Source organism: Manacus candei, unplaced genomic scaffold (genome assembly GCF_025592945.1).
Source record: "Manacus candei isolate 608988 ecotype Guabito, Panama unplaced genomic scaffold, ASM2559294v1 h1tg000033l, whole genome shotgun sequence".
NCBI classification, from domain to species: Eukaryota; Metazoa; Chordata; class Aves; order Passeriformes; family Pipridae; genus Manacus; species Manacus candei.
The window spans coordinates 11,878,934-11,897,299 of NW_026138081.1; the positions used below are offsets into that span (position 1 = coordinate 11,878,934).

Consider the following 18,366-nt stretch of genomic DNA (forward strand, 5'->3'; position numbering starts at 1 on the left):
ACACTACCACAGGTTCCTCTAAGCCATTTTAAATGGCCAGAAACACCAACATGGCACAGGATCTGAAAGAATTTTGAGATCCAGCTCATATCCACTTCTCAACTGCTGAGCTGAGAAAAGCAAGATTTATACATTTGCCCTATCTACTTCTTAAGAGTTTTTCACTCAAGCCCAGTGTGTGGTGACATAACCTACAAAAATTTCTTTCTTCCTCCTCACAGCAGTAGGGCAGGGGCTGAGGAATCTTTTTTTAAAATAGCAGCCTGGTGGCAGAAGCCTGCTGACGGTGAGTACGAAAAAATTATAAAGGTAAGCTAGCAAGAGCTGTATGCACTGTGGGCATAGCAGCAAGCTTCCATTTTGTCAGAATTAGTCCCCAAGGCTTATGAGTTCATACTGTGCAGACTGTACAGATTTGAAGCGACATCTTCAAATAGAGAGATCACTTAGCTTAGGACATAGTAGGTAATCTAAAGGAACTACCACTCAATCAGATCACCCTAACTCAAACATACTTCATAAAACAAGGCAGAGTACAGCCCAGAAAACTGTCACCTCCCTCTGCTGGCAGTATCTTCACAGTCCACATTGATCTCACACATGGGTCTGAGACCAGCTTTTTGACAGGCCCCTTTGCTACCTTGAACAAACAAGAGGTCAGTGATTTGCATGTAAAGCAGAAGGGAATGGAGAGGAAGCAAGGGGAAAACACTGCAATGCACAAGTCACAGACAGATAGATATTTTTTTAGCAAAGTCTTTATTACAGAAATATTCACCCTCTAGACTTTTATATCTGTACATGCATTTCTTCCAGTAGGAAGATTTTGCTAAAAACAGACAAAAACAAAAAAGGAAATCCAGAATGGGCTTGGTATTTTTTTACTTGCTGTTTGGTATTGGCATCTGTAACTGAACAAGAATCTTACAAATAAGAACATATTAGAGAATAGAGTGTGTTAAAAAAGCTAGCAAGCTTTACTGCTAAAGGTGCCTTCTGCTATAGCAAAGATCAGCTCAAAGGATCTGTGCAGGAAGGGGCTGATATCTCAGAATTGCAAAGCCTTATCCGTCCTCTATAAAAACCAGTTGCCCAGTCATAGCTACTTTCTCTCCAGTCACTACTGTGTCCAGAGAGGACAGAGCAGGGACCCACTGCTGGGGCCCTGATCCCCTGCACAAGCCTTTCTCCCCAGAAGAAAACTGAGTAGGTAGTGAAACCACCTCCGGAACTGCTACTAGGGTTATGACTACCAACCCCCCCCGACAGGAGATGGTCCAGGGACCACCTCTGTAAGGCAAAGGCTCTCTCACCAGGTACCTCGTAATAGGTCTCAGGCAAGGACCACCCACTTCACTCTCATACAGCTTCCTGCTATCAGGGTGATTGTACCATGTACAACAGCAGGAAACCTATTGTGCGCAAGACACCTCTAAGACTGAAGATTTGCACCCAGCTCTCTTATGTAGGAAGATGGGGCAGTGTTTCACACACATCTCCTACCTTCTTTCGGTCTACACCACTCCTTGCTGCTGGCCACTGGCTGAATAGAGTGAACAGCCCAGCCATTTAACACAGAATCCACCCACCCTGCATGACTGCAGAACCTGCTACTTATCTGCTGCAGTGCTGGCACTTGAAACAGAACTCAGGATGTAGCCATGGCTCCAGACCACAGTGGAGTTAGAAAAATGGACAACTGAAATAAAAGCAACTTATTCTTGCATCCAAACTACAGAACTTACACTGGGCACTGGTAGCAGTGGTCTTTCCAATATACAACATCAGCAATCCAGTCAGATCCCTCCACATTCATATCTAAAAACCACAGCTAACAAATTTTAGGTTCATATAGGGGCAGGGGAAGAATCAAAATTAATCGTAACCTCTATAGAGTTGGCAACCCAAGAATGCAACCAGCAGAGACAGCCTGGGGCTGAGTCCACACTATGCAGCAGTCTCTGAAGTACCTTCAACTGACAGGAGCCAGCAAAGGGGAGCTAAGAGGAGAGGAAAAGGTAAAGAGGCAAATGGGAGAAACATCTAAGCATCAAACCCAAACCCCAAGGATCCATTCCAGAGGTAGCTGAGCACTGCCACCACAATCAGCCAGGTCACACTAGGAATTAATGGGTAGGCTTGGCTCCCTCCCAGTGGCTTCTCATCATGCTCAAAGGGAAGAACTCCACTGAAGGCAAGGCATAGCTGACTCCAGAAGCAGAAGAAGCAAGTATGACGGTAGCACTCTATTTCAGATGAGAACCTAGTCTGGAAGATGCACAGTAGGAGCCGAATAAGGTTAACTGCAAGGGAGGAGAAAGCCTATAAAGCATGATTAGTTACCACCACAAGTCAGTGAAGCAAGTGAAGCTACCAAAGCACTGGAATCTCAACAGAATTCCTGGCTCATGGGACTAAGAGATGGGACTTCTGGGGGGAGGTGAAAAGATGTGCAGGAGAAGAGCAAGGGAGAGAGAAGTTACTGTATGTTAGGCCCAGTGGGTTGTAGAATGCTGATATGAGTAGTATTGTTTATCATGGAGCAGGCAGCAAAAGCATTGTCCCCTCAGGTTAATCAGTGTCTCACGTGATATGAGACAGTCCAAGTTCTGCTTCTTGAAGTAGAAATAATCCAGAGGCAGGATGCAGGTGGCCCAATGGCCCTATTGCCAGAAGATCAGGCTGTGTTGCAGGTCTAACAGTTCTTAGCAGAGTGGTATCAGAAATGGGATGTCACAGGAATAATGGTCAACAGTTGGACAGTCTGGGTATGAGGCAGGAATGTTCTGTTTGCTCCTTTCTCTGTGGTGCCGTAGCTCTGGAGTCAGCCAACTCAAGACTTGGGCACTTTGGTGTAGTCTTCGCTGTGTATGTTCTTGCAAAGCGAAATGGACAGAATCATCCCCAGCAGCTGGAATAAATATGAAGAATGGGAACAAAATCAGCAACCAGACAGATAACAGGGGGACAAGAACAGGTGATACAGGGGAGCAGAATACAGTGAATGTCTTTCAATGACACCACACAGGTGAATAGATTTGGTCCACAACACAAAGCAAATGCAGTAACTGGAATGGCAAAATGGACTGCAGAAAGATGTTCATTCCTCAGGAATCTATGTTATGGGCTTTTTAAGGTAACAAGTGGGATTTCACTAGCAGGATGCTGCTTGTCTCAGTCTTCCTAGTTATGCATACAGTGAATTGTCAAGAGTCAGACACATCAGAAGGAACCACAAGTAGACAGGGCTTTGTTCCATTTTTAATCCAATCAATGAAAGCAGCAGTTCAAAGGCCCAGGTAGACATAACCAAGAGCTAAAACTGCACCACCATTAAACCAGGTGTCAATTACTCAAGAAAATAGCTTTGCCTTTTAAAGAATCTCCATAGTAAGAGAGTACAGGTTCACATCAGGAAGTGACTTACCTCTATAACAGCAACACCAGTGCAAACCCCAAGAATGACACCAAGGTTGTCCTTCAACCACTGCTCTACACCATCCATACATCCCTATAGAAAAAATACGGTCACAAGGAAAAGAAGCATGAATCTAAATATCTCAAGACTAAAAATCCATAACACATCGTCTTTGCATGCAGGAATTATCTCCATTACATGCTATACCAATTTTCATGGTAGCTTTAGCAAAAAATGGTGGGATCTCTGTTCCCCCTTCCCCCAAATTCCACAGCTACTTCAAACACTAATGACGTGAAAGTCAGGGGCCCAGGCATATCCACTCACCTGCCCATGAACAGGCCAGTCAGTATAGGTTGCAGTGCCATTGACAGGATCATCCAGATGACAGAAACCTCTTCCTTCCTCTAAGTCTTCTGTTCTATTGGAGCAGGAGCAGGGATACTCAGTCATGCTTTTGTTGATAATAATCTCATTATATTCCCAGTCTTTTGCTCCAGTCCAGCCACAGCAGGAAATCTAATAACCAGAGAGAGATCATCACAGTCTTACACTTTGCACTGGCAACATAACTGAAAATAAACAGGCAGAAGTACACAGGAACTCTCCATGTAACAACAACAGTCAGGCCATACCATTTGCATGAATTAGCTGCATTAGAACACCACCCTGTTCACTTATACATAGGGCTGTCCAGAAGACAGGGACATTATTTCCTACTAAAGAATCACTCTCCTAGCAAAACAAGAGTTAAAGGTTGACTTCTAGCAGACTAAATACTAGCAAACCTCATTTTATTTCCAGGTGACAGTGCTAAATAAAGGTAAAAATGCAAATGGAGGTGTTGCTGGTGGGTCAGCTGGAGGAGGGTAGTTGTCCTGTGTGACACATTTGAGAGATTTTTTCAGTCCCTCCACTTTTATCATTGGCAGGTTGATTTGGTGAGGGAGAGGCAAGTCAGGCAAGAGATTCATATGTTGAAAATTCATCACGTGTATTCACAGACATGTCAAAAGCCTTACTACCTAGTCTTCCGTCAGTGATGCCACCTCCATAGGTTTAAATGCTAATACTTGATTTTTCTTTGAGTAGCACACATTTTCGTTTCAGGCACGAAACAGGAACTTCTCATTTTCTTGTTCCCAGTCGCAAGGTACCACCGATCTCAGCCGTGGCCCCGGGGACAGCAGCAGCCACCGCACGATGGCGTCACCAGGCTGCCGAGCCCCAGCACGTCACCGTGAGCTAGCGCCTGCCTGGCTGCAGTGGGGACTGGCTGGAAAATGGGATGAGGAATACTTTCCATCCAAAGAAACATTTACATTTCTATACAGCCACGTGATAAAACTGTAGTTGCTGGAGGGGAAAGCACATCGGGAAGTCCAGCAAGTACTAAAGATCCTATCATAAGCATGGATCCCTGTGCCTGCATGGTGGCACACAGCAGAAAGGCTATAAATCTCAAGGTAGAAGGTTAGGGAAAAATCTCCCTCTGCCCAGAAAGGAAAAGTAGTGTTTCTGCTATAACAGACACGAAGCAGAGATACAAACAGCTGAACATCCACACCAGGACAAGTATTTGCATTCCCAACAAGGGTTGTGAAGATCCAGCCTCCAGAAGGAACTACCTCTGCCTCACAAGAGGTTTGGACTTTAACTCCAAGACTGGTCTACAGAATACCCACCCCCTTTCAAATGCTAACTTCAGTGTGCAAAGACCCCCAACACTCTACTTCTCCACCTCTACAAAACCCTCTTGTCTTCTTACATACACAAAGGGCTCAAGCATGAGCCTCTCTCCACAGTAGATTCAGGCTTCTCTTGTGTTCACTAGCAAGGAGTTGCAACCACAGTGATAAAACATAAATAAATCATTCTCCAAGGAGGAGAAATACTGCAGGTCAACATTTTGCAGACCAAAGAACAGACAGAAGACAAATGCTATTACTTGTACTTACTACACATCAGTCCCATGCTGGGCATGTATTTAACCACAACAGCCAGCCAGCTCTCAAGGCTTGTGGTTTGGCAGTAAACAGCTGTCATGACTCCAGTGTGCTTGAATACTCTCTAGCTGCTCAAGTGCTGACCCTGATGCTAAAACAGAAACCATGGGCAGTTGGATGGCTCCCAAGAATGCTGACACTTGCAGAAGAACCATCACAATAAGCAAGCAACATGCACCAAGTAGTAAGGCAGATGGTGCTGCTGACTTGCCTGGCAATAAGCTTGCTACAAATATCATATGCAAACGTGCTACAAAAGTCATATGCAAAGTGGTTTTCACATGTCAGTATTCAGGAGGCCCAGCAAACAAGGACAGGCTGGATACATTAGGCCATGCAGCCGATACTAGTTAGTTTTAACAGCCAATATGTAGAAATGGTCCAGGGTCTGACCCAGTAGTAGCAAGCAAGACCATTTTCTAGTCTGCAGGCACCAAACCTCACAGGCAACTTTGCAGATCAGCCAGATCAACATGCAATATCTGTTTCCCTGTCCTCAGCCTAGCTTTAAAGGCCATTGTCTGAACTGACAAGTCATCTGACTCTTGGTGTCCCCCATGACTCACCTGTATTTGCACATAGTCCCATACTTCTTGCAAGTTCTTCTTATTTTCATTCAAAGGGTTATACTTTTCAATCAGATCTTTAACTATGTGAGACAACTCTTCTTTCAGCTGTCAAGAAAAAAAGATGCAGGAGAGTTACATTAGTCAATTCCTTGTAGCCTTTTCTTTGGGACTTAGAATACATATATGAAGCTTCAGTCACTCTAAAAAGCTAACTGCAATAAGTAATAAGTTAAGGACAGCAGCTCTGCTGCTGCAGCAGCCAAAGCACTAGTACTTCCCAGCAAGTCCTTGCCCAGGCACAGGGAAGGGCTTCAAGCCTGATGAGCCGTAAGGAAACAGAACCGGGTATAGTTATCCTGCTAAGACACAGACTGAACTGCCTGCCCCAGACAAGAGAGATGTGCAAGATAAGTGTAAGCTGAAGGACAACATTGCCTTAAGGACTCACAAAAAATGTGAGTCTGTGTACTGCCAGCAAAACTCTGGTCAAGAATCTCAGTCACTGCAGTTCATCTCCACTGCTCAGGGAAGGTATGAGTCACTCTCCTGCTCCTGTATGCAGCTGGGTTTACTGACAAACAGCTGGGGGAAACTCGCCTTTTTCACAAGGCCTTGAACTGCCTCTCCTCAGACTCCTACAACTTCTGTTTCTGTATTAAGACAGGAAGAATTACAACTATCTAAACTGCTCATTAAGAGTCTTATCACAAAGCTCAGGTGTATCAAATCATCCCTACAACCCCATTTCTTATCCAGAGACATTTACAACACCCTTCAGTTCGATAAGAGGTGCAAGCTACACCTGGTAGACTCTTTCACTTTCTTCCTCCCACCTCCTTCTGAAGCTCTTCTTCACCAGCCCGTACATGATGACAGCTCTTACTGCTAAGGACAGACCCAGATAACAAGTTGGAAAAAAGTGTCATTAGACTGCCTGAGGGATGGGATAGAGTTACATCAGACTAAGGACTAGGATGTTCCCATCCTATATATTACCTGTTTGACTGTGGTACCGCAGCATATTTCAAATCAGTGGAAATGGTTTTTCCCTTTTCTTCTACTATTAAGCATGGTAATTGACCACAGCAAACCCCAGGACACTCAGCCAGAGGAAACACTTCCTACTGTTAAGAAAAGCTTTTCTACATCACCAACTCTTCTTCCTAGGAAAATTGGAGCTCAGTTCACTAGGACCAGCTATGTCAGGCCAGACAGATGGGAGCTGCATGATCTTTCTTCTCATGATGTCTAGCTCTTCCCCTTTTAATTACTTCACTTCCCCTTTTCCTTCCCTTCAAATTGAGGCAACCTGACCTGGTTCTCACTAATGAGATTGGCCTTGGCTTCTGCCATAAGCCTTATCAGTTACTGAACCTCTGAGTTCCCACCCTCACCCCTCCCGCACACTGCTGCTCCACATGCAGAGGGAGGCAAGGAGAGCTGGATTTGTTTTCCTACCCTGGGCCCATCTAGTCCCTTAGCTATTAGGTCAGATGGAGCCAAGTGTCACTTCTGCAAGAATCCCAGGCAGTGCTTCTGTTCTCCATCCCAGGACCCCACAACAAGCAAAGACAAGACCTGAACCTGGTGACCCCAATCACAGCTGCATAGGGAAGCTGTATGTCTGTTATTCCCCTACTCTTATACAAGAACAGGCAAGAGGTCTTGCAAACAGCGCTGGTTTCAAAAAGTGAGGCATTTCAGCTAGAGAAAAACTCAGGCATTCCTACATGTTTCAGAAAGTAATCTGAGAAAGGGAGAATATTACGCAAACAATAGCACAGCTCTGGAGAGCACACACACAGCCAGCTTGCTCATGAGTTTAACCAGCAGAACAGCCCAAAGGGAAAACATAGGCACCTGCAGCTGTTCACCCTTAGGTACCTGGCAGAGTAAAACAAAGAGCAACAAGCTAGAAGGGATTATGAAACCCTTAGACAGGTTTTCAACATCTCCACCATCTTCACCCATTTAAGGCCTGTCAGGACTCAGTGCTTTGTGAGACATACAATGCTTCAGAAAAAGCCACAGACCACTGCCAGAAAGCAGCAAGGCTGTCAGTCTCCCCTTCACATGGGCTTACTGAAGAGGGAGATGGAGAAAGCTGAATGCCAGAGGCAAGAGCCTGGGTCTTCAATCCCAGTCTTGATCATAGAATGAATTGTGCAGGCTTCTTCCACTGTCAGTCATCTATCCTGTTCCCTCTGTCAGACTCAAGCTAGACTTCCTCCAGCATTTATTAGCATCTAGCCTGCACACAAAAATAGGCTCAAAAAACCTGGAGGGAGCTCTCCCCACCTAGTCACTTCAGATTCGTAAACTAATGCATAGTCCATAGCCCCAGACAAGTCATTGCACAAAATCACCCAAGCCTGTTTGCTGCAAACAATAGCAAGCAATAGGACTATTCCCAAAACATCACTGCTCTCCTTCACTCCAAGCATTTAGAGGCAAGCTGCAGAGCACTGTGTGGACTAGGCCAAGAGAGACTTTGCCCAGGCTCTCACGTTTAGGGGCTTGTCATCCACTAGATGTAGGTGAGTAGTGACATTAGGCTCACAAAGCAGAATGCCATTTGTAACATTTGTGAAGTTACTATTTCGTTGTCCATTAAAAAAACCCTCTCCACAGTTTCAGTCATCAGCAGATGTAGGGAAATGAATGTTGCATCAACATCCTCCCAGTAGTACTGGGCAATTCCAGTCTGAAGGGGCATTCCTCTAACAATGCTCATGGCAGAGGCAAAGCAGCAGCCTTCCTGTCAGAGGCTCGGCCTTTTAGTTATGCCAACTTTATTTCAATATACTGTCACATGTCAGGGTGGAGGGGATTTTGACACCGAAAAGGAGTAGATATTCCAATAACATCAAGCGAACCTGTAGAAATAAATACTTGAGTTACAAGAAGTGGAGGAGCAAGCACCAACTTGCTGCATCCTGGATCCAAAATCCTTTCCCTCACTCTGTTATTCCTTGTTTCATATCTAACCAAGTTCCCAAAGTCAGAAAGAAATAAACACAAAGAACACAATAGACATCTAGGGACTGGATCTTGTGCAGTTTCCGTGTGCTTCACTGTGCTCCGAGCTGCCCTGGGATGACGCACACCAAGCGAAGCAGAGCGACGTGCACTGAAGCGCAGCCTCAAACCAGTGTGCTGGAGGTTTCAGCCAACACCTTCCTGAAACAGTTTTTCTTAGCACTTTAGGCTGGCACTTTGGAGGACCCCTGAAATAGAAGGGCTCTAAAAAAAAGCTTTTCCGTGGATTTTGTTCACTGAGGACTGAACAGAAGCATCTGTTCAAAGCCCAGCTTCCCTGACCGTTCTGTCAGATCTATACAAGTGATGATGTCAGTCACACCAGCTCCCAGGGCTGTGCAGAATAACCCCCAGCACTTTAATCTCTCCCAGGTCTGACTGAGGTTTAAATGAAGAGCTACAGCTTAAAAGCTAGAGTTTATTTTAGAGTAGAGTGACAACTGGAGGAGAAATAACAGAGGTACAGAATTTCATGGTCTGAAAAGTCGTATTTCCCCATCACAGGGGAATGCCCATCCCCACAGCTCCTCCCTGTATTAGTCAGAGCTGTTGAAAATCAGCAGCTCATTTAAAGCTGCATCTTTACACACCTGTTAGCCAACATTTTATTTTCTCCTTCAGCTTCAGTCAGCCCAAAGAGCAAGCTACATTCACACCACATCTGGCAAGGAACCCAGGCAACAGCTGCTCAGAGTCACCACAGCCACTTACACAAAGCTCATATCCGTTAGGCTCATGGAAGGCACCTTCCCTCTGCTCCCAAACTACTCCACCAGGTCCCATCCATAACTTCCTCAACCATCTGTTTTCTGTAACTGCCTAGCTGAAGGGTTGGCTTAGGAGAAACAAGCACAGCCATACAGTGCTATAGATATACAGTTATGCAGCAAAGGACGGGTTATCCACAACTGGTACCAGAAGCCAGTAGTGACCCCACAGTTATAACTTGTGACTGCATGTCTGTGCCTCCCAGTTTAGCCAGGATGAGTTGTTGCAATGCACTTAAGTAGCTCAAGAATTATTCCCTTTACACTACCAAGCCTGTTGGAGCTCTAGAAGCATACACTGTAAAACTGCATTCCTGACAAAGAGATCCACTTCACTTAAACCACTTGTTTTTAAGCTCCAGTTGTAGAACAGGAACCGTCAGATATTTGGGGTTGCTCTTGGGGAAAGAGGAGAGCTCTTGCAAGGAGAGCTTTGTACAGATGCAGAAACACCAAAAGCACATAACAAGATGGTACAAGGAGGTAGACCAGTCCTAAAAGTGCTTAGGCTGGTAACTCCTCAAGGCACCAGTGATGGCAACATGGTAGTAACCACTGCTAATACATGCCCAAATAGTTTTCTACAGCAGGATCAAGAGGAGGTGCAGTCTACAGCCTTTCAGGATTTTCTTTTTACTGTTCCCACTACCCAAAAATAAAGCCTGCACACCAAACAGAGCTTCATATCACTTGAGAAAGCAGTACTACTGAGGTAGATACAGAAAAAGCAAACTGCCCAGCAAAGCTGCTGAGTGTGGGTAGAGGAAAGGAGAATCCAGTTATGCCTGTTCGTTATAGCCTAGTTTGGAAGAACAAATTTCTAGATGTCTCCTGTTTTCCCAAACCAAGACCAAGGAAAAGATACACAGTAAGAAACACTTACCGTTTCTTTCTGGAAGTAGATGACCAGTCCAGCAGCAACCTGAGTAATGAGGATTATCATCAGGCAGGTGAAGTACTGGAAACCAAAAAGAAACCTTTAGAAAAGTCTGTACATAATAGCACAAGTTTAATAAGGTTTCATATACAAGAGAAATCACAACATTGAGCTAACACCTTTTGTGCTTGCAGACAAACTGCTATCAACAATGTTCTTCCTGGGAAAAGGCTTACATACAAGCATCCACATCAGACCAGTGCACCTCAGCACTTCTCCCAGCAGGTCAACAGGAAGACTTCTGGAGGGAGAGGGCTTACAAGCACTGTCTGCATATGTCATTCCAACTGGGACTCCCTTTCCCACCTCAAGCTCCATTCCCAGACCACTCTGGCCTCCATCAGTTGGACTCTGCCTATCCCAAACCTCAACAGAAAAACAGAGTCAATTTTACAAACCTAGTTTTTCAAAACTGTTTTAAAGTCAATTACCTTTTTAAAAAATGCTGTTCTACTTGTTTGAGGATCTAAATTTAAGATTCACCAGCAAACTGCTGAGGTTACTTTTAAACGATGGCAGCTACTACCGTTACACTAGGAGACGCCCCTAGAACCAGGACACACAATGTGTGCGATATTTGAGTTCCTATACACATGTGCTCTGAATAAGCCCAAGTCAAGTAGAAGGCTGAGGTGTATGAAGCTAGTGCCATCTCATCCATCACAGCCAGAAAACTTCCTATAGATGAACTATTTGAAGAGAAGTCCTGACATACAGGACATTCCTAGTTGAGTCTCTCTTGACTCTTACACTTTCCACAGAAGTTGAACTTCGTAGCACGGCAGGACACTGTCATTCTTCCCATTCTCTTTCACCGTGCTTGATACCAACTGCAAAGTCAGGGCAAGGGGGACAGGATACAGGGTCCTGGTAACTTGGGACACTTGCAGTTGGCAGTCCTGAACTCACTATGTGCAAAAAGAGTCAGTGACATCCTCTCTCATTTCACAGTTATCATCTCAGTAGTCTCTGAGGTGCTCTGCTGCAGTCTGTTGACTGCTAGAGAATTTAACATGTGCAAATTAAGAAATAGATCTAAGTTGACCTAGCAAAGTACTATCCCCAGGAGACCAGAGATCCAGCTACAATTCAACAGATATTTCACAGGAGAGTTATTAAATAGCATGAATACTCTCACCAGACCCAAGAGACATCGAATTTCATTGACTGCTCCAAGACAGCCCAGGAACCCCATGAGCATGGTGAGTGCCCCAACACCGATGAGAATGTATGCACCAGTCTTCAGGGAGGGAGATGATGTCTCTGTAGGAGCCACGAGAGGGAACAACATTAGCTACTGACAAAAACTTCATCTGCCATCACCATTTATAGAGCTGTGTCCCTATCTCCTGGTAACTGTATTTTGTCTTAAACAAAGGGACTGCACAGAGGTGTCCTGAACGTGGTGACAGAAGGTTGCTTCTGGGTGTCCTCTGATTGAAGGTAGACTTTCAAAGCCAGCCTGCAGGTCTCCAGAGCCTGGAAGACTCAAGGTCACTTGAAACAAATGAACCTTGTTTGGAGAAAGTTAGCTGCTTACCGGAATTTTACTCCCTCATGAAAGCACTCTGAGTGAGAATAAGATAAAGGATGTTCTACTCTACAACTACTACCTATTTGCTTGAATTCCCTTTGCCGTCTTCCCAGAAGCTTTCGTCCAAATTCTAAAACCCCTTTTTGGATCATCTTTTCACTTTATTCTTTGTTCTAGCCATTCTGTTTTTACTTATCCAGTTACGGTCAACAGTGGGACACACTAACTCTGTGGAGTGAAACATGAAACAAGAGCTACAGCTAGTGTTGAGCACAGATGATGTGACAGGTTACTTGACAAGTCAGTGTTGAATGACTTGAAGCCAGGTACTTACTGAAGGCTGTTGCAGGACCTGTGCATGACCCCCTGCAAACAGATGCTATTCTAGGATCAAAACAGATATCATGCCCAAATTAGCTACTTTTACAAAACCTCCTAGCTATCCTCCTGCTTTTGTCTGGACTGACTGTGCTCTTCAATGCTCAACAGTTTTTCAACTAAGTTAGGTCGCATTATTTCAGCCATGCTGGTGCTGTCAGCCCTCTCCCCTCACCATTTAGTACTGCGAGTAACAGAAGAAACAAGTGCTTACATTTGAGTTGGTCACTGGACTGTTTCTTGTAGGATAGGATTAGAGAAAGCAAGTATGACAGCATAAAAGTTGAAGAGATACTGTCTAGAAATAGTAACTAGAAACCTCATTCATCATTAAGAGACATTCTTAAATCTGAAAGCTGCACAGTGTAGGGGAATTCTGGATGTCCATTGATTAATGAAAATACATTTTTAGAGCTCAGCATTTAGTTTCCTGAACAGAAGTCCCAGGAGGCAAGCTTCTTCTGAAATACATTAAAAGAGTAATCAAATCCAGACTAATACTCTCCCACCTCATACATATCTTCCCCTACTTCTGATACCTGGTGCAAGTCACCAGCTTCCAAAGCCTCTTCCCTAGAACAGAGGAAAGTTCACTTATCAAAAAGTGAACCAGATCCATTCGCTACACAGGTCATTTCATCCTTGATTAATGTCCAGGTCAGACTCTCCCTGGGTGGACATATGCCCCAGAAGCCAGGATCCTACTTCCTCACCAGTCCTGTGACTCCTGCTGTGCAGATTAGGTGGTGATACTGCAAAGCATTTACTGAAGAAGCAGCCTTACAGGAGTGGCCTTCACAAGTCTATACTATTCCCTCTCAAAATTTGCATTTGCTCAGCCATCATACACTAAGTGTTCAAGTGCCCAGGCTGCAGCACCTCCACAGCGCTAGAAAGCACTAAGTCAACTTTCCATTACAAGAAAGAAAAAGCTATTTCCAACTCAGAAGCCTTTGGTGAACTGACAGCGTTCAGGAGTCATACTTGCACTTCTTATCTGCAGTAGTCTTGTCTTGCAACAGAAGGTTCTGCAGGCATTCAACTCCTGCTCTTTTCCTGTCACTCCATGTTTTCCTCTGCACTGGGCAGGCAGCCAAGCAAGTACAACAGGCTTCTTTGGCAGCAGCTGGAGTGCCCTGCTGTGCCGAGCTTCCTCCCTGATGCCTAGGTCACTAAAGCAGAGGCAAAGAGGGGCAAGGCATGGGAAAGGAAGTGAGGGGGCAGGGAGAAAGAGCTGATTCTGGAAATCTCCAGGAAGGAAACAAAATCCTTAAATGCTCTGTTAGCAGAGATTCCAAGTAAAATGGGAAGAAGCTGAGCCAAGCTCAGGGACTTCTACCGCCCCAAGTGGCTGTTACACCCAACAACCTGAGGGAACAGCTGCTGGCCCACTGGTACTAAGCACACTTCACACTGCGAGGGGTGCTGCAAACAGCCAGGCCCCGACAAGCTCCTTTTAGGCTGCATGTATTAGTTCGTTTCTGCTCATGTCCCCAGTTTATTAACCAACACCCCTTGCTGTGCTTCTTGACCTTCTAGTACTGCAGTAGCAAGCCAGATGCCGCAGCACAAAAACAGTGCAGCAGTATTCACATGTGCGGTATTAGCAGGGGGTGTCTCTCCACCCAGCACCTTCCAAAGCCAGGCTAGAGTGCTCAGCAGGACTTGGGAGATAAAGCTCCTTGCAGAATCAGTCTAGTTGGAAGAGGGACTATGAATGCCACTAGTGTTCATTCTCTGGGGCTGCAAGCAGTGTGCACACAGCCTTACTGCAGCATCTGAGGCTGGTGTCAGACTCAGCAATTCTGGAGGTAGTGGCAACAAGTAACCAGACCCACCAAACAGAAAAGTTGTTTGAAGTCTCCTCTAGGAAAAAGTGCAAAGGAAGTAGAGCCTGTGAAAGACGGAGTTGAGCTACTCATTTGGTGAAAGTCCGCTTACAGTCCTATGAGGCCCAGACTCTGCTAAGTCAGCTCACTTTTCTGATTATTGCAGAAAGTAGACTCTTTGTTAAAACTAAAGTCCATCAAATCCTCAAATCTACATCCTCAACTGCTTAGGAACAAATATAGTGTCTACTGTCAATGTACATGAAGCATCAATAAAACTAGGTACTTATTTTCTTTGGCATTTAAAACAGTCAAATTGAAGTAGATCAATACAGAAAGCAAGTAATGGAAGCATGGAGGACTCACACAGCAAAACTACATTAAGGGATTGTGAGTCTTTGGACCCGACGGTAATAAGGAAGCTGTTGTGGAAACTGAGTATGCAGTGAAAATAGGATGAAATACTATTCCCTATGTTTAAGATAAAATATTTGGATTGTTGGTTGAAGTGGCAATGGTCTCACTCAGTCTGACTGTGGTGTTGCAATCCACAAGACTAGGAGGAAAACTGTGTCTCCAGGGTTGCTCCCTTTCGTCCTGTCCCTGATAAGAGTCCCATCTTGCTAAAGACCAGTGTTACTGCTCAGGCCACAGACCATGCACAAAAAGTATTGCCTTTCCTAGTCTACATAATGGTGAAACACAGCTCCAGACCAAAGTCAATTCAGAAGAAGAATGAAGATGAAGAAACGCGGGCTTACGTAGAACCGCAATGAAACTGGTTTTGTCGGCCAGAATCCATATTCCAAACCCCAGGATGACAGCCCCCAGGATCTGAAAGAGCAAGAACAAAACATACATAGCTGGTTTATTAGCTTAGACAAATAAGAGGAGGCAGTCACCATTATCCATATTTCCAGACTAAAAACAATCATTCCTTTGCTGTTCCCGCCCATCTCCCCCATGGTACTCCTCCCAGAGTAAACAGGATTAGCATGACTCCAGGAAAAATGCCTCAGCCAACTGCACAGGAGCCCCAAGATCTGCTTGGCAGTCCTTCACACAGTATTTGAATAGTACATGATATTGTTGTATAGGAGGACCATTCAAAACAGTCTGAGGAAGAGACGCCCTGCTGCTAGAACATTGTTGTCAGAAGCAAAAGGTAAGTGCATTGCTTCTGTGAAGAACTGAAGAAGGACAAACGTATAGGATTTTAAAAATTTTTTGAATAGAGAAACCCATGACTCTATGGACCCAGGCTGGAAGCCTGAAAAAGGATTAGATATCTGGCAGCTGGAACCCTTCCAGAAGGGAAATCTTTGCCTTGTCAGGCTCTTATAATGTTACGGCTTCAAACCACAAATACAAAAACCCCAGTAGCAGGTTCCTTTGAACAAAGTGCTTCGTCCCTTCCAAAGCCAAGTTCAGGCATTTGCCTTGGCCCCTACTTTATGCCAGAATACCACAGCCCCTCAAGCCAACACATCTTAGCCCCAGTAGAGAGTCAAGAGTTATGAAACTCCTCTATGAAACGGCCTCTGCCTTGCTCACTACACAGTTTTATCTAGGACAAGGATTAGTAGAGCAATACATCCCTGTGAGGACTCAGCTGAACCTAATTGAGAAGTCAAGCAACACACAATTTTCCCATCTCACTTTGGAAGGTAAGGGGAAGCATGCTCTGTTTCAGCTTCCAAGTATCACCATGTTTTATACTACACTGTGAGGTGTTTCAGTGCAGATGACCCCAGTTCCCAAAACAGGGGAAGAGCACCACTACACCCATAATAAGGTAACTACACTGAGAAGCCTGGAAGTCTGCAGAGACTGGAAACCATTTGTGCAAAGATCTAAAATAGACTTTGAAGAGACAAGGGAAGGACAAAAATTGCAAGTGAGATGCTTCCAGAGGACATAAACTGCAAGAAGCAACAGCAGCAAGATTTCAAGAAAGGATGAAGTGAAATAAATTAACAGGGCTGAAGAGAGATTGCAATTCTGTACTTCATTAGAGAATGTTCTGATACTTGGGGTGCCAAACCACCACCTACAGCAAGCTGGTAGAGAATGGACAGGCATTGGCTCCACATTTTGAAAGTTTACACTACGCTTCAGCTCCTCATACAAAGAAGCTTTTCTGAGCAAAGATAAAGCCACAGTCTAAAATAAGCTGCTTGCAAGCTTTCCTGGCTTGGCAGAGGGTGCAACGTAGTTAGCTCTCAGGACAGGATTAGGAAGTCATCAAGCAAGTTCCCACCTATGAAGATGGATGGAGCATACTGACTCAGATTCAGAAAAAATGTAGCTGTTGTATCCCAGAAAAAAAAGAACTCCCCCTTGCTCCAACATGCTGCACCCGCAACACGCAATCTGGTGATCAAGTTAGAAAGGCCTCTTGAATGTGCAACAGCTGTGACACCTAAAAAATTCCTCTCAAACTTGGTAGTACCCAGAACTGCTGAACTGACAGTCTGAGGCAGTCTCACATTTAAACTATAGTCTCAATAAATATTTGTCTTAACAAAGATGTAAACCAGGCATATGGGACATCTCTTTTGGTTCACTGACCCTGAAATGTCACCTAAGTTTTGCTGTTGCAGACAAAACACAGAAGGGCTTCTGAGAAGAATTTCTGGGAAGTTATTTGCTATGAGGTGCTCAAAGTATCCAAGGCCTGTTTTCACTCTGATCTTTTCTCCAGTCCACAACTTGTATGTTTGCCAGGAGCTGCTGTGGAAAACACCACAAGGGGAAGGCAGAGAAGCAACAGCCCCAGGCAGAAAACACTGTCCTATTAACAAAGGTATATTTACATCATAGCAGGACAGTATCTCTGCTCAGCATCTTCAGAAGTTTGCATCTCATAGCAAGGCTGCTTCTGCCACTGCCTTGGCTTCAGACCCTCCATGGAAGAAATCATGTCTGCTTTGCATGGATTTTAAGTCCTCTGCTTCATTGCTGTAAATTCCTGAAGTGGGGAAAACATGTCTCCCCTCCTCCCTGGGGGGACAGGGGGAGGTTTCACCCCCAATTTCAGCAAAATGTCCTTCCATGCCCAAGCCAGAAGGATGCAGCTCCCTCAAGGCAGGGTCAGCAGTTTCCCACAGAGAGCCAGTCAAGAGGGGCTTGGAAAAACCAAGCTGTGATGGAGCTGACTCATCTTTCTGGAAAAAGCAGCTGGGGGTTCCCAACTATCCTTCCCCAGCACTGCTTTCCTTTACACTCAGATTGTGTGAGGTAACACTGAGCCTGGCACAGGGGACAAGAAAAAGGCTCTTAAACTCCAGACTTTGCTTTAGGTAATAGCCTTCTGCTGCACTTACAGAGGGGTTACAAGTAGGACAGTTATATATACTAAACAAATAGTTTCCAAAGAGTGTTGAACTTGTCTCAAAGAGCTGCTTTCCCTTTAAGAAGAAGCATGTGCTACAGCACGTGTCTGTTAGCCAAGAAGGTAGAAATGTTAAGTTCTGATGAGAGAAACTAAGATTATACTCCAAGCTTGTGTTTTTGGTATCTTTTCTAGCAAGCAGGCAAGCAGTCCAAGTAACCTTCTTCCCTTTAATCGAAGCAGGTCAAACCCTTCCCTGAAGTAAGGCTCCAAGACTGCAAAATACCACCAAGTCCCTGAACTACTTCAGCTATAGCAAGTGACTTTCTCACAGACCTCAAGCTGTAGAGCAGTGCTATTTCAATGACTAACGTCCAAAAAGAGTCACCAGCATGTCTCTAAAGGCTTCAATTGTCAGCAAGGCTGAAGAACACACTTCAGACAGCTAGGGTTGGCCTGCACAGGGTGCAATTACATAGGCTCACCTCAAGGTCCAAAGCAGACACAGGGCTTCATCACCAGCATTAATGTTCATATTTGCAGAAGCATGCTCCT

The 18,366-nt window shown here is 44.9% G+C and overlaps 1 protein-coding gene across 8 annotated transcripts in view; it reads right to left on the reverse strand.

Moving 5' to 3' along the window:
- Window positions 1-740: 740 nt before the first annotated feature.
- The window catches only part of CD82 (CD82 molecule), a 39,246-nt gene continuing 21,620 nt past the window's right edge, over window positions 741-18,366 (reverse strand). For all 8 annotated transcript variants that reach the window (XM_051791744.1, XM_051791745.1, XM_051791751.1 and 5 more), the window contains exons 3-9: window positions 15,239-15,311; window positions 11,875-11,999; window positions 10,683-10,757; window positions 5,991-6,098; window positions 3,746-3,937; window positions 3,428-3,511; window positions 741-2,911 (exon numbers count right to left, since the gene is read on the reverse strand). In XM_051791744.1, coding sequence (XP_051647704.1) covers window positions 2,834-2,911; window positions 3,428-3,511; window positions 3,746-3,937; window positions 5,991-6,098; window positions 10,683-10,757; window positions 11,875-11,999; window positions 15,239-15,311 — 735 coding nt within the window. In that variant the 3' untranslated portion in view covers window positions 741-2,833. The remainder of the gene's footprint in view (window positions 2,912-3,427; window positions 3,512-3,745; window positions 3,938-5,990; window positions 6,099-10,682; window positions 10,758-11,874; window positions 12,000-15,238; window positions 15,312-18,366) is intronic.